This window comes from Amaranthus tricolor, chromosome 10, assembly GCF_026212465.1.
Source record: "Amaranthus tricolor cultivar Red isolate AtriRed21 chromosome 10, ASM2621246v1, whole genome shotgun sequence".
Lineage (NCBI taxonomy): Eukaryota > Viridiplantae > Streptophyta > Magnoliopsida > Caryophyllales > Amaranthaceae > Amaranthus > Amaranthus tricolor.
The window spans coordinates 2896936-2914065 of NC_080056.1; the positions used below are offsets into that span (position 1 = coordinate 2896936).

At 29.2% G+C, this 17130-nt stretch overlaps 1 protein-coding gene across 1 annotated transcript; it reads left to right on the top strand.

The window, feature by feature from the left end:
- The first annotated feature begins 828 nt into the window (after positions 1 to 828).
- LOC130826162 (homeobox-leucine zipper protein HOX11-like) lies at positions 829 to 7730 on the top strand. Its single transcript, XM_057691724.1, has 4 exons — positions 829 to 1244; positions 2720 to 3141; positions 5940 to 6019; positions 6697 to 7730. Exons 1-4 carry the CDS (start codon positions 944 to 946, stop codon positions 7040 to 7042), a joined length of 1149 nt encoding a protein of 382 aa, XP_057547707.1. The 5' UTR covers positions 829 to 943; the 3' UTR covers positions 7043 to 7730.
- Positions 7731 to 17130: the final 9400 nt, after the last annotated feature.

Here is a 17130-nt window from a genome sequence, read left to right on the forward strand (position 1 = left end):
TACCTAACATGTTAAAAATGAAATTATAGGAGATTATATGACAAAAAAATTGGTAAAATAATTAATAAACTAAAGTTGCTTTTATTATAGGAAAAAAAAAACCTCTAAGTTGGTATTATTCATAGTTAATCAATAATTGATATTATTATAGGAAATTAAAAAAATACTATATTATTGAGAGTAATTTTTACTTTTTATAAATATTGATTTCATTACATGTGATTGTCAACCAGGATTTGTCGGTCAATCTTTATAATTCGTAGGTTTAAACTATAAAAAATTACTTTTTAGTGTAACAAAAAATTAGCTTGATTTTATTTTTAGTTTGTTTTAAAAAATTAGTCTTAGTTAATGTTAAATTTTTATTTCAATGTTGTTTTTTTCTGCAAATTACAGTTGTTTAAGTGTTAAAGTCTATAACATTCAAGAAAAATCACAAAATTTCAATCATTTAACTTAAAATCTCAACTACTAATATGATTGAAATTTTGTGATTTGACCTAAACGCTTTGAAAATCAATTGATTTTTTTATTATAATTAATTTTTTTTTAACATGAAGGCTTTTAAAATTAATATCAACGGAGGTGGACCTTTACAAATTTGTTTCTACAAGTCTTATTTAAGATTGTCTCATGATAATATGGGTTCATTCAAGTAGTCTAAATCATTTATATATTTATTAAATCTGTTTTAAAACTAAATTTAAACTATTTTTTTACTAAATTAAAATTAGGTCAACACATATTAAAAGACCCAAGCAATCCTAATAAACAATTTGTCAATTTATATAGCGTTTTTAGTATCTACTCCCTATATATAAGGCGGATCCCTTTTAGGGGATTTGGTGGTGTAGACAAAACATTCAAAGATCTTGTTCTTAATCTTCTCTTCAATTTTTCTCTCTTTTTTCTCACTCTGAAAACCTTCAATAAATTTTAAGAGATGGAGCTGGCCTTAAGCTTGGGAAACAGTGGTGTAGTGAGTAACAGTGTAGGCTTCTGTATGGGATCATTATCATCATTATCAGCTGTAACAAGATCAACGGTTGAGAAATTAGAAGGAGATAATGATGAGAATAGTATGAAAAATGATGATCATGATCATGATGATAGAAAGGAAAACGTGATTTCTTGTTTGTCATCAGATCCATCACCTCTACAACTTGATCTTCTACCGTTTTCCCCTGTTCCTCGTTCCACCCAACCACCTCCTCCTCTTCGCTTTCCTTGGCTTGCTGATAATTGTACTTTTCTACCCTTCTCTTTTTAAAATATTTTTTCTTAAAAAAATATGATTCGGAAAGCAAATACCACTTTTTATTCGAGGTAAAAATTCAATTTGTGATTTGATTTATACTTAAAACCAAATCAAATTAAATTTAATTTGGGTTTTAATTTTTCAATACAAATTAAAACTAAATTTGTCACAATTCAAATGAAGAAAACCAAATTAATTCGATTTAAACTTGAAATTAATAAAAAGTTTATGTTTATTTTTAAGAGCGCTTAAGTTTTTTTATTATCACTTTAGAGTAAATGTAAAATTCTATTTTAATTCGATTTAGTGTTTCATTATTGATCTTTAGCTGGATCAAATCTTATCCAAACAAAAATATTTTAATTTATTAGAAGTTCTAATCCTAATCAAATCCATTAATGAAAATTCAAAATTATAGCTTTACCATATGCTGTAGAAAATATAATATTTTCTGCTTTATTGTAATTTTTAATTTTATTTTTACCATTTCTTTGACAAAGTAAGACCATTTATTTGCTGTCCATGAGCTGAAAATAAACTCAAGCATTAATTATTTTTAATAATCTCATTTATAGCTTTTTATTTGCTAATAGGAGTAGTGACTCGATCAAATGATTTATTTTCAACCAATAAAATCTTAGATGGGGTTGTAGGAGAATAATCAAGATAATATTAAAAAATAAAAAATATATAAACGAGAAATTTATCTAAAAATCTCATTCTCAGATAATTAGCTAAAAATTCGGCCTTTTAGGTAATTATATTATTCTTTATTGAACGTTAGTATTATTTTTTCTTTAAAATTTAACTTCTACAAGTCACAATCCTTTTAACAAAAAAAAGTATACAAATGTTTGAAATTTATTAAGAAAAAATAAAAAATATAATTTTTATAATCTAATTATAGCATTTTTAGAATTAAATTTTTTCTATATCAATTTAATTTGTACCAATATTCAATTGAAAAAGAAAAATAATAGAGGCACTCAAAATTACTAGAGTTATTCAATTAACCCACAAATTTTGAATTCTATGTGGTTTTCCTCGTAACATAAGAGTTTTATCTTATTGAAATTTAGCTGGTAGTTAAAAAGAATTGACTTTTATTTAGTACTTCTACTAAAGTTTTGTTTTGTAAGAAAAAATTTATGAAACATTGCATCAAACATGCCAATTTTGGTTAAAAATCATTCATTATAGATTAATTTTAAACTAAATTTTATCGATAAGTTTTTATAGACTTAAATATCACATTACTTGGTGATTTGGTTGTAACCTAAATCATGTTGGATGATTTATATATTAGTTTAAAATTTAATAAAAATATAATATTTAAAGTTTGACCTGATAAAATAATTATGACAAAATTCAATTTGTTAAATTTATTTTTTTCACAAATCAATTAACTCTAAAGTTTAAATATATAGACTCTCCTAACAGTATTTACTAATGTGGGTTCAGTGAGTTCAGAACCGGGTTCATCAGGCGGTTCAAGATTAAAACCTTCAGAACAAAAGCGACGAGCAACAGTGGTTCCCACAAAGGCGGAAGAAGGGGAGGAGCAGTCGTCACCAAACAGTGGAACGTCGTCGTTTATGGAGTTTTCACTGTATACAAGTAAAAATAACAATGGAGGAAAAGGAGTAATGATTAGAAGAGAAAACGGAAATAATAATTCTAATAATAATAATAATATTTTGAAAAATGGTTCAGAAGAAATAATAGGAATAGGAATAGGAACAGGTGGAGGAGGAGTAGGAGGAAATGATGAAAGAGGAAGTGATGATGAGGAGAATGGATCAAGTAAGAAAAAGCTTAGACTTTCTAAACAACAATCGGCATTTCTTGAACAAAGTTTTAAAGAGCATCATACTTTGAACCCTGTAAGTCTTCTCTTTTTATTTTTCTTATTTTCTCTTTATTTTATTCACTCTAATTTGTTCAATAGTACTTTTTTTGACAAATTAAAAACTTTTCATTTATCAATAATACCAATATACAATCAAAATTTGAACCTCAACCTAACTTATTTACATTAATATGGAAATACGTTCACTTATACAAATTTGATAAATATTTGAATACAGTAGGATCAATAAAAAAATGAAAAATAAGTTAAATGTATGAATGATTATTAAAAAAATATTTATTAAAGTAAAAAATAATATAATATAAATTTATGGGACAAAGTAAAAAGAAAATGGGATTAATTATTTATAAGGAGTAATTGCAAATGATAACTTATTTAATATTAAGGGAATATTATTTATGGTAAACACTTTTCCTAAATATTATTTATGGTAAACACTTTTTCTTATTTAATATTAGTTATACAATGCCTATTATTTGAATTATATTATTTTTTAAAGATAAATATGTAGAGAAGATGAAAAAACTTTAAACATATATATAAAAATGTAAATAATTGCTAAATTCTATGAAAATGTAGTAAATTATTTAGGACATATTAAAAAAAGACTAAAAAAAAAATTCTTATAAAGAGGTAGGGAGTAAATGTATTGTGATTTGTGAATGACCATTTGTTGAATTTTGTGGGACCATGATTTATGGTACACGCTTTTCTTAGTAAGTTGTAAGAATACCTAGTTTTCTCTTTAGCATTCATTTTACATTTGAATTCTTTGTACTTTAAACTTTGGCTTTACTTGTCGACATTTTTGACATTTTTCTTTCTTCTAACAAAATACTACTATTAATTGTTAACCATTTAGGACACTCTCATTTGTCATCTGGTGCTCATGTATCAGAGATTGTCAATTACTCCCTTCTTTTTTTTCCTTTATTTTTTACACTATTTTAAAAGTAATTTTTGAGGTTCCATATTACTTAATTTTATCTTCTTTACTTGTTCTATTTGATTTTGATACATTTTGCATTTTTAATTTTAAATATTTCTAATTGTGCGTGAGTAAAAATTATAAAAAGTTAATATTAATAAAATTTTTAATAAGACGAATTAAACAAGATCTCACATAACTATGTTTTAGCTTATAGATTAAGAACAAATCGCATAATAAGAGTGATCGATGAATAGTGTTGAAAAACCAAATTGGACAAGTAAAGTGAATAGGAGGGAGTATAATAAAGTATTTCTGTATATATTATGTATCTAACGAGATTTCTCATTGATATATTATATTTTTATATATCTGCCAAAAACCATAGTTGATTATACTTTTCTCAATTTAAAGTGTAATATTCTAAATGAGAAAAAATATTAAAAAATGGAGGGAAATACGTATTTAGTTTGGCGGAAAATATTTTTTTATGAAAAATACCTTTGGGGATGAAGGTGTGTATTAGATGGACCTCGGATAAAATTTGATTTTATTCTGTTTTTTTCACAGAATGTTTACACAAAATGAAAAATTTTTCTTCTAAATATTTTATTTTTATTTTCTTGCCAAATTAAATGAGAAAATAGAAATATGGGTTTTTGGATAAGGCTATACTTGACTTCTATTCATTTATTTCTTTCATGAATCTGGAATGTTCAATTATAAATTACTTATTGCTTCTGTAATTTACTATATATAGATAATTTTCAATTTACTTGGGAGTATACTATGATTTTTATGTTTTTAGTGTTAGTAATTTTTTAAAATATGAAACATTAAATAAATTATAAATATTAAATATAAAGAAGTAGAGCTTAATAAAGTTTGCAGGAATAGTTTGGTGCCTATGATTATTAATTACTTGTGCGTTAGAACTATCTATTTTTCTTGGCCTATTATTTTCATTTATTAGATATTTAAGAAATTGCACATGCTGAAGATAAAGTTGCACTTATGTAGATGTACTAGGATTTTAGTTTTAATACCAAGACTATTCCCTCCATCTCATTTGATATTTTCAATATTTCTGCAAGAAATATTTTATTTTTTTTTTTATTAAAGAGAAATTTGTATATGATATTTCATTAATATTTACAGGTTAAATTACGTTTATGTAAAATCATTTTAGATTTCTCTTGATATGTAGAATTTATTTTATTATATACTTTTTATTATTCTTTGTGAAATGCATTAGTAGCTATTCTGCCTTGAACACATTTTTTGAAAATTGTGCAAAAAAACTTAGAAACAATTAATTATGATAGAGTTACATTATGGATTTGTTTGGTTATTGCTACCAAATAGGGGTTATTAAATTGATTTATGGTGTAAATTATTTTCATAAATTGTATAATATCATTCCTATTACGATGGATTTTATGCATAATTTTTTATTACTACCTTTTATCTATTAACACATCTCTAAATAATAATAAATTTGAATAAATTTTGTGAATAAAAATAATGAGATGATTGAAGGAGCCATCACTTTCAAGTTAAACATTTTGTGATTCTCATTTTCACTTTATAATTGCCCTATTAATGCAAAAAGTATATGTTTTTTTTAATATAAATTACTAATAATTTATAGTTAAAATTTGACATGAAAATTTAAAATTATTTGATTAGAATATATATATATATATATATATATATATATATATATATATATATATATATATATAAACAGAAAAAATACTTTTATCTCGAAAGATTCACAAACTAGATTTCTTAACTTTACATGAAATGATATTTTTTTTTCGCGCTGAATTATACTTCCTTAAATAAGAACAAATCGTAATTGTTTGCATATATGAATGCAGAAGCAAAAGCTAGCATTGGCAAAACAACTGAATCTTCGGCCTCGTCAAATTGAAGTTTGGTTTCAGAATAGACGAGCCAGGTATTTTTTTTTATTTCTTTTTATACTTCCTAGATTTCACCTTTAATGTAATTCTTGCGTTATTTTATTATTTATATTTTAAATTATGTATAATTAAAAATATAAAAAAATAAATATCGTGAAAGCATAGAATTAGATGATTCAAACAACATCCGATTTAACTATATTTGTTTTACATATTAATCGTGATATATAGTAGTAGAAAGAGGAGTAAATTTAGGAAATATCAAGGGAGGTTTTGAGCATGTTCGATAGTCCTAAAAAATGGGGCACCTCTATATTAAATTGTGTAGTACTCTCTCCGTCCATATGAGAATGCATCAAAATTAGTTTGGGTGAAATTTAGTAGAATGTGATATTGGGTTGAAGAATAAGACAAAAAACAAGTAGATGAAAAAAATAAGTAGTTAAAATGGAGAGAGATAATAAATTTGTGGATGAGATATAATAAAAGAAAGCGGAGCCAATTATCAAAAAGGGTTACGGCTGAAACAAGCTAAAATGAAAATAGGTGCAAATTGAAAAGGACAAAAAGAGTATATGTTATTAAGTGTTTAAAATTACAAAATTATTAGAAAAATATTATAAATTTTGAAATTAGATAAAGCTTTTAAAAAATTTATTAATTACTCCCCCTCAATAAGTGGAACTAATATGGGAATCGGATTATGACACAGGACAAAGTTGAAGCAAACAGAAGTAGATTGTGAGTATTTAAAAAAATGCTGTGAGACATTGACAGAAGAGAACAGAAGGTTACAAAAAGAGCTTCAAGAATTAAGAGCCTTGAAAACATCTCAGCCTTTCTTCATGCAACTTCCTGCCACTACTCTTACTATGTGTCCTTCTTGTGAACGTGTCACCCCCACTTCCACGTCCTCCGTCACTGTCGCCGCCGCCTCCTCCTCTGGCCCCGCCACTCCCTCCACGTCCGAACCTGTCGCTAAACCCGCTACCACTTCCGGAACTGCTTCAAAAGGCACTAATGATATCAAGTTATCTCTCGGGAAGCCTACTTCATGAGATATGCTTAACTTTGCTACTTTTGTATTTCTAACGTTGTTCTCTTAATGAAAATGGCCCCACATCCTTATAAATTGAGGTAACACATAAATTATTATTTTCTTCAAAATTAAACTAAGAAATGTTTGATAACTAACTGTTGTTGTTGGTTTGTTTGACTGAAAGTGTTTGCTGTTTTTCTTGGCTTTTAAGTTAGTTGAAAAAGCTAGCTGCTTGTAAATATGTTTGGTAAATTTGAGTATTAGTTGTTGGCTATTTATTAGATAAAAAGTGAGCCAACAAGCCAAAAGTCAACCAAAAAAGCTAGCTGGAGCAACTTTTTCATTTTGGTTTAAAAGCTAGTTATCAAACACTTTTTGTGTTTGTTTGACCAATCAATAAGCAAAAAGCCAACCAAAAAACCAACCGAAAAGCTAACTATTAAACGCCCCTAAACAGTAACAAATTCGATAGAATATAAGAATATAGTTTGCGTGTTAATTCCTTTTCCTAATTTAAACTCTTTTTGGTTGGAATTATTCAACTAATTTTGGGTGGTCGTGGTAATATGATAGATATAATATTAGTTTTTTTAGTTTTTTTGTCTTTTTGAATTTGCAATGTATAATTAAAATTTTTTATGTATTTGAGCTATATTGTAAAACTTAAAGGAACTGAGAGAGTAGTGATTTTGTTGAGTGATTGGAGATGATGGTTTGTTTATTGTATGTTGGGAAGATATTTACGTACAAATAGAACTCGAAATTAATCCGATCTAAAATATCGTATTCAAAATCCACTCAAATACATAAATATACACATAATTGCATACTTCAATTTTATCAAGTAATTAACAACTACGTCGTCATTATCATCATCCTATTCAATGTATCCTGCTCATAGAAAAAACGGACAAGGCCTGGGGGGAAGGACGGCGGCAACTCATACCCATAAAGAAGAGCGCCGCCAAAGGAGTCCCCCGGCTCAAAAAAGATATAAAGAGACGTAACTACACAGGAAAAATAAATTAAATGCCTATAAATAAAATAAATAAATACAACCAACTACAAAATAAAAGAAAACAAAAACTAATAATAAAGAAACGAGAGAAGCAAGAGGGTAAGAACACCAAAAGGTAATCTAAGAGGACATCAGTAGTCTAAAACATGGATGTGGCGCCTCCAATTAACAACTACGTATTACATACTAATTGTTAAGGAACCAACTCAACCAAAAGTATAAGCTGATGGTTGAGGCCCCAAAATATGTTACATACTCTAACACGCCCCCTCACACAAGAGCCCTTTGGACTAGAAGAGTGGATGCACATAGGCGCTGAATATTTCCACTTTAAATGAGTGGTGGTTGAGATTCGAACCCGTGACCTCTTATCACTTTACCTCTGATAACATGTTAAGGAACCAACTCAACCAAAAGCTTAAGCTGATAATTAAGTCCTCAAGATATATTTAATACTCTAACAATAATATATTTTAATTAAAGAGTATATAGAATGTTAGATAATATCTTACAAATAAACTTGAAATGCTCAAAATGTTTGTATTTAGTCATAGTGACTCATTCTAAAAGTTTGGAATTATAATGTAAAATTTCATCAACTTTATTTTTAAGGATAGAAAGAGAAACTCCATATAATTGGTGAAGAACTTTAATTTTTAAATTATAGTTATGTACTTTTTTTCTAAGTGTATGAGTAAAAAAATTAGTGAAATATAATGAATAAGAAAAAGTAATTATAAATGAGACAAATTAAAGTTTGTTTAAATTTCATCTACTACTATTTTTTTTTTTTCAAATTTGGATCATAAAATTTGGATTTTAAACTCCTACCAATATTAGGATCTTATTTATGTTTTAAAATTGCTTATTTATTTTGGATCGTAGAATTATTTTTGGAATTGGAATTTTAATTACAATGACATACAAAAAAGTCACAATTAATAAAAGTGGAACCAATGGAGAGACAATAATGAGTTGCATATGAATATTAATGCAAGGAGGAGTGGATTGAGACATTAAATAGAAAAATAAATAAATAGTTGCTCTAAAAAAAGAGTTTTCCATATATTCAATGAAAATGATCTGCTACCAACTATATCACCAAAACAGTATGTACGTGACGAGTTTCACATATAGCCTAGTCTTACATGTAACACTAAACCAAACATTTTCATAAGCATCGAAACTTGTTGCTTACGTATTCAACATTATTTTCAAAAGACGACCTCAAAAAATATATGTATGATATATGTTAATATTATCAGAAATACCCATCCTAGCCTCCACACCACTAATATAAATACTTGCTCTTAGCCTTGTAATTAGTTAGTAATAATATAATTCCTTTTTCTTAGTCTTTCAATGTATGAATATTATTTTCCCTCTTGCAATATATTGTAATCTTTGATTTTCAATCTTAATAATAATTCTTCTTCTCCTCATCTTTTACTATCTTTGTCATATCGAAGACGGGTTATATTGCGATCCTCAACATGGTATCAGACGCCTCGACATTATCTTCCATCTCATTGGTAAACAATTTTCTACTGATTTTTTTTGTTTCTCTCTTTATCTGATTTTTTTTTTCTTTTTCTTTCTCTGTTTCGAATTTTGAATCTCTCTTTTCCTATTCCATCTTCTTCTTCCTCTTTCTTTGCGTGTTTCTCTTTCTTTCTTCATCATGTCTGTTACTCCAAATCTCCACAATAACAACACCCTTGATCCTATTCAAGATCCCGTTTCACCATATTATCTTCATCCGAGTGATTCTCAACTTTTATTGGTTCCGATTCCCTTCAATGGTACTGGATTCAATGATTGGAAACGATCCGTCACTATTACCCTTTCTTCCAAGAATAAACTCGCGTTCATCAATGGCCAGATCCCGCAACCTAATCCTACTGATCCTAATTTCAAATCCTGGGAAAGAATTAATAGTACAATAATCTCTTGGTTTATGAAAGTTCTTGACCCTCAGATTGCTAGAAGCGTTTTGTATTTTCCAACTGCACAAGCTATTTGGCAAAATCTTGAAGAAAGATTTGGAATTACTTCTGGAACACAGATCTATTCTCTCACTCAACAAATTTTTGCTATTGACCAAGGTTCGGATTGTATTTCTACTTACTTCACCAAGATTAAGATGTTATGGGATGAATTTGATGCTTCATATCCTCTACCTATCTGTTCTTGTACCAATTGTAATTGTGAAATCAACAGCAAACTCATACAAATGAGAGAAGAACAAAGATTGATTTTGTTTCTAATGAAACTTAACCCTACATATAAAACCATTCGAGGAAATATACTCATGCAACAACCCCTACCCAGCATTTCCTATGCCTATCGTTTAATCATGCAAGAAGAGAAACACTCTGATTTAGCCTCCCACACAAATCCGTCCATTGATGAAGATATTGGTCTTGCTGCTGTTCATAAACAGAAATTTTATAATAGTCATAACCAAAATACATCGCCATCTCATCATATATCCCCTAAACCTCCTCTTTATGGCAATACCAACATAAACACCAGAAAATTAAATCTCTTCTGCAATTACTGTAAGAAACAAGGGCATACAAAAGAAACTTGTTACAAATTGCATGGCTTCCCAACTAATTCTACAAGAGATAATTGGAATCACAAGAAGATTGCTGCAACGGTCCAAGATGCCAACTCTCACCCCAATAGCATTCCCTCTCCAACTCTTACAGTTGAGCAATATAATCAACTCCTTTCTCTTCTTGCTCAACCTGATACTCACAATATTTCAACAATTGAAGCTACCAATGACGACAACAACTGCCTTTTAGCTGGTAAATCATGTTTTCTTTCTGTGACTAAATCTACTTGGATAATTGATAGTGGTGCTACAAACCACATGTGTTGTGATCTTTCTTTATTTACATCTTACACTATTGTTCCTACCAGCACTAACAATAACATCACCATCCCAAATGGCAATCTTGTTAAAATAGCTCACAAAGGGACTATTGTTTTAAGACCTGATCTCATTCTTTACAATGTTCTCCATGTTCCCACCTTTCATTTCAATTTAATTTCTGTCACCAAACTTTGTAATGATATGCATTGCTCCCTTACTTTTGTCAAAAATTGTTGTTCTGTTCAGGGCCCTTCTCTGAGCAGGCCAATCTTGCTTGGTAAACTTGTTCAAGGTCTTTATCATCTTGTTGACAAACTTCCTGAATCACATCAACAACCTCTCACAGACTCTTCTACTACTATATGTTGTGCTGCTTCTGATATTGAACACACAAAGCTATGGCATCTCAGACTTGGTCATGCTCCTTTTCCTGTTATCAAACACATTTTTCCTTCATTAAATGTTTCTACTTGCATAAATAATTGTCTATGTAAAATTTGTCCCTCAGCAAGACAAAATAGATTCCCCTTCCCTAATAGTTCCATTAACACTACTAAGGCTTTTCAGTTACTTCACATAGATGTTTGGGGACCTTATAAGCACCCTACATACAACAAATGTACTTCATTCCTTACTATTGTTGATGATTTCACCAGGACCACTTGGATTTTCCTATTGAAAAACAGATCTCAAGTTCCTACAATTTTTGAGTATTTTCATTCTTATGTTGTTAACCAATTTCACAGCACAATTCAAGCTGTTAGAACTGACAATGCACCTGAGCTCTGTGAAGGAAAAATCAAAGCCTTTTATCACAATAAAGGCATCACTAACTACAAATCTTGCCCTAATACTCCTCAACAAAATGGTGTTGTGGAAAGAAAACACAAACATCTATTAGAAACTGCAAGGGCCCTATACTTTCAATCAAATATTCCTATTAAATTTTGGGGAGAATGTGTTTTAACAGCTGTATATCTTATTAACAGAATGCCTCTTCAAAGCTTACATAATATTTCTCCTTATCAGAAATTGTTTGGTATTCCTCCTAATTTAGATCACTTAAAATGCTTTGGTTGTCTCTGCTATGCTTCAAATACTTCTCCACACAAAACAAAATTTGATACAAGAGCAAATCCTTGTATATTTCTTGGTTATCCTAACAACCAAAAGGCCTACAAACTATATGACCTCACTACACACACAATTATCAAATCAAGGGATGTATATTTCTATGAGAAACATTACCCTTATCACCAGCACTCTGGCAACACACATCACAAACCACATTATCCCTTTTTCCTACCAATATCTACACCTACTGATCTTACAGTAGATGATATTTTTGAAACCCCTATTCTTTCAGACCACAATGCTTCTACTGATAACAACATTTCACAGGTACATTCTGATATATCACCTTCTAATATTGTTGATCTTTCTACTAGTATTATTAAAAATGATAATATCACACCTTCTGTTCCTATAAGACATTCTAACAGACTGACTAAAACCCCCACTTATCTTTCAGATTACATTTGTAATAATGTTTCTTGTGTTGCTAACAACTGGTGTTCTATAATGTCATGTAATGATTTTACCAACTCTCCACAATGTCTTATGGCTCATCTTCCCTTTGTTGCTGAGCCTAGTACATACAAGGTAGCATCTCAAGACCCCAAATGGGTTCATGCTATGCAACAAGAATTAAAGGCCTTATCTGCAAATAAAACTTGGATATTAGTTAACCTTCCACCACATAAGAAACCTATTGGGAGTAAATGGGTATACAAAATAAAACTCAATGCTGATGGCTCTATTGAAAGATATAAAGCCAGGTTAGTAGCCAAAGGTTACAATCAAAAGTATGGTATTGATTATAATGAAACATTCTCCCCTATTATTAAAATGGCTACAATCAGAAGCATTCTAACTATTGCTGTTCACCATAAATGGCAAGTATTTCAACTTGATGTAAATAATGCCTTTCTTCATGGTGATCTACATGAGGAAATATATATGAAAGTTCCAGATGGCTTCCCGAATCCACAAAATAAGGTATGTTTACTTAAAAAGTCTATATATGGTCTCAAACAAGCATCAAGACAATGGTTTCACAAATTACAAATTTCTTTACAAACTCAACACTTTGTTCAATCAAAAAATGATTATAGCCTCTTCATAAAGAAGGATGGCAATCACATTACAATTGTTGCTGTCTATGTTGATGATATTATTTTAACTGGAAATGATGTTCACTGTATTTCCCAAATCAAGCACTATCTTCATGATCAATTCAGCATTAAAGACTTAGGCATATTACACTACTTTCTGGGATTGGAAGCTACATATATTGATGCAGGAATTTTTCTTTCCCAAGCAAAGTTCACTCAAGATCTCCTTAAAGAATCAAAACAACAAACATTCAAACATCTTGTTACTCCTTTGCCACATAATCTGCACTTAACTCTTGATCAGGGACAAATATATGATGATCCCAGTTATTACAGGACAATGGTTGGTAAGTTGAATTTTTTAACAAACACAAGACCTGATCTAGCCTTTACAGTACAATATCTCAGTCAGTTCATGCAGAATGCTCGCCTTCCTCATGCCTCTGCTTTACAACATACCTTGAATTATGTTCATACTACAGCAAGCCAAGGAATCATCATCAAAGGTTCTACACAATTGAAACTTCAAGCTTATTCTGACTCAGACTGGGCTTCATGTCCAAATAGCAGAAGGTCCATCACAGGATACATACTCTTATTAGGTTCTTCACCAATAAGCTGGAAATCCAAGAAGCAAAGCACAGTTTCAAGGTCATCAAGTGAAGCTGAGTACAGAGCCATGGCATCTGCAGCAAGTGAAGTTACTTGGTTGGTCAGGCTATTGGAAGAACTTCAATTAAAATCTTTGAAGCCTGTTCTTCTCCACTGTGACAACATCAGCGCTATACACATTGCCAAGAACCCTGTGTTCCATGAACGAACTAAACACATTGACATAGATTGTCACTTCACAAGAGACAAGGTCGTAGAGGAACTCCTTCAGCTGACCTATCTTCCAACTCAGAATCAATTAGCTGATGTTCTAACTAAGATCTTGCCTTCTCATCAGCATCATCAGTTGCTGAGCAAACTAGGTATGCCATCCCTCCCTAGTTTGAGGGGGGGTGTTAATATTATCAGAAATACCCATCCTAGCCTCCACACCACTAATATAAATACTTGCTCTTAGCCTTGTAATTAGTTAGTAATAATATAATTCCTTTTTCTTAGTCTTTCAATGTATGAATATTATTTTCCCTCTTGCAATATATTGTAATCTTTGATTTTCAATCTTAATAATAATTCTTCTTCTCCTCATCTTTTACTATCTTTGTCATATCGAAGACGGGTTATATTGCGATCCTCAACAATATATATCGAGAAAATTATCAAAATTTTATTATATAGGCATGGACAATAGAAATAGAAGGAGTATATAACAGCATATTTAACAATCAGCTTAAACTTTTTTGTTAAATTGATTTTTTGACATAATGCATTTAACATTTTATTTATAAACTTACAGGAGGTTCACTACTAAAACCTATTAATAGAAAGAATGGCTCTTTAACTAGTGATTTGAAAAAAAATCAAATTATAAAGACCTACTAACAAACTAGACTTTAAAGTGGTGTATAAGCTTAGGCAACTCAAACAATGAGGAAAATAAGTAACTCGCTAATAAACTCTGAAAAGGTTAATTGCTATCAAGTAGTATTAGAATTTGCTTTTCAAGATTATAAAGTAAGACAAATTTCATGTGAGGAATAATAATAGAATTTCAAGAGTGTTGAGAAAATATTTTTTAAAAAAATGTTTTTATATTATGTGTATTAGTGTTATTGCATTCACAAATCACACGCACGCCTTATCATTATATTACCTCATCATGAGCACGTAATTTTACGAAAAAGTATTATTACCCCAAAATATTGTGTTCTTAAGGACTAATTAATAATATAAGAGTGATTATGATAATAATGGTTATAATTTATAGTAAATTATTAGGGATCCAACATGACTAGTCTAATGCATGCTTGTGTATTTTATATATGTTTTGACTAATCAAATGTTTTCTAAAGAGGCGACAAGATCGTTCTCTACATCCCACCCTGCCCTTTTCAAAAATTATATTTTAAGACTTACAGATTAGTATTATTTCTTTCCACCCTTAATATCAGTTTGATTCTAGCATCTATATGAAAGATTAATTTTCATATATATATATATATATATATATATATATATATATATATATATATATATATATATATATATATATATATATATATATATATATATATATATATATATATATATATATAGCTTTGTATTCTAATACTTGATTGGGTAGGGCTAGCGATTTACAATTCTTTGGTTTTGAATTAATGAATTCGAGTAAAATAACTAATCAAATTATGTGCAGTTCTTATTAACGAATTTCAAACGATGTTTACTAACAAGAGTCAATCAGAATTAACCTCTTTATTATCAGTGACAAGGAGTATATAACAAGGTTACAGCTAGTATCTTGAGAGACGTATCTCAAGCCCAACCCATTAAAGATTAATGCCTATTTACCGTATTCTTAATGCCTATTTACATCATCTTTAATGCCTACTTACCGTATCTTTAATGCCTACTTTCAATATCTTAATGTCTACTTACATCATTCTTAATGTCTATTTACAATATTTTAAAAATGTATAATAGGCCATTCTAGTTAGAGATAGTCTTTCTCAAGAATTTGTGAAAAGGTTAAGGTTGTATACTTCTAACTCCCCAAACCTCTTTTATTGTGAAAGTCACTTAATGATATTGGAGCAATAAAATGTTAAAGTGTGTTGTTTTTAATCTAACTTTAAACTTTATTTTTAAATTGTAATTTGTAAATTGTGTAAAAGTGAACATGACACTTATTTTTATACATAGTGGTAGTAGTATTTAGAAAATTAAGAATAATTTTATAAAGTCAGGTTTTCATTTTATTAGATTGGTATTATTTTATTATTGATATTGAAACTGGGCCTAGTCTTTAAATTCCAATCAAAATTTTTATAAAAAGGCCCAACAATCGACCTATTAAGTGATCACAAACTCTCCAAGTGATTGGTGATTTGGATCTTAGACTATGAACAAAAATATAACTAAACAACTTGTCTTCTATGAGATCACATCACTATGAAACGGGTCTATATAATTAGCCTATTTTGATGATTGATCATTTTAAAGTTATAAGTAATCACTTTAGCACACTAAATTATAAGGGTCAACCCAATAGAGATGTCTCACCATGAGACCATCTTATTTAAGAATTTGTTTAACTGAAAATGGGAATCCAAATACCAGGATAATTCAGTACGAAAAAGGGGATGCATAGAACAAGTCATTGTATAAATCCCAATACACAAATTCTTTTATGAGACGATATCACTCTAATAACCCAATTAATATAAAACTCTTTTGAAAAGTGCCAAAAATAAATTTGTGTATTTTTAGTCAAAAGAGTAAATATCAAACTGATGCGAATCATTTATGACTCGCTTCAAAATTGTAGCGTTATGAACATTTGCCAAAAACAAATCCATATAAATTTAGTTCAAAAGTGGACAATTTTATACTAACGCAAATCATTCATGAGCTCTATGAGCCATAGCAAGTGGACCCAAAAATTACTAGACTCGTACAAATGATAATGAACTTCAATTTAAGTTCATCCAAACAAGAAGATGCATACAACATATTAGTTTAATGTCATAATCCACATAAAAAAATTAGTTTTTGGTTGCAAAGTACTAGTAAATTCAAGTAATATTCAATTACTCGTGGGTTTCAATGAATTTATCCCATTTTAGTTTACCTTAATAAATTTAGTTTTTTTTTTATAAATTTACTTATTTTTTTATTTCTAAATATTCCAGTTTCACTACTTTTAACTTTTTTGATAAATGAATACCTTAAACTGTCCGATAAGGTGACAAAAATCCAAAAGATTGCACATTGGTAGGCCCCACCTCAGTGTAGCTTCTTTAATGGTTTCAAGTTTTTAAGTTCCAACCATGAAATAGTCGGCTCGATATTAACATCAAGAAAACTAAAATATTATTGATGATAAATAACAATAATAAATAAATGAAACTAGGATATTTTAT

Coding starts and splice junctions, on each gene's coding strand:
- LOC130826162 (XM_057691724.1), top strand. CDS start 944: ATGGAGCTGGCCTTAAGCTTGGGAAACAGTGGTGTAGTGAGTAACAGT. Junction 3,142..5,939: donor AGCATCATACTTTGAACCCT/GTAAGTCTTCTC, acceptor ATATGAATGCAG/AAGCAAAAGCTAGCATTGGC. Junction 6,020..6,696: donor TTTCAGAATAGACGAGCCAG/GTATTTTTTTTT, acceptor ATTATGACACAG/GACAAAGTTGAAGCAAACAG.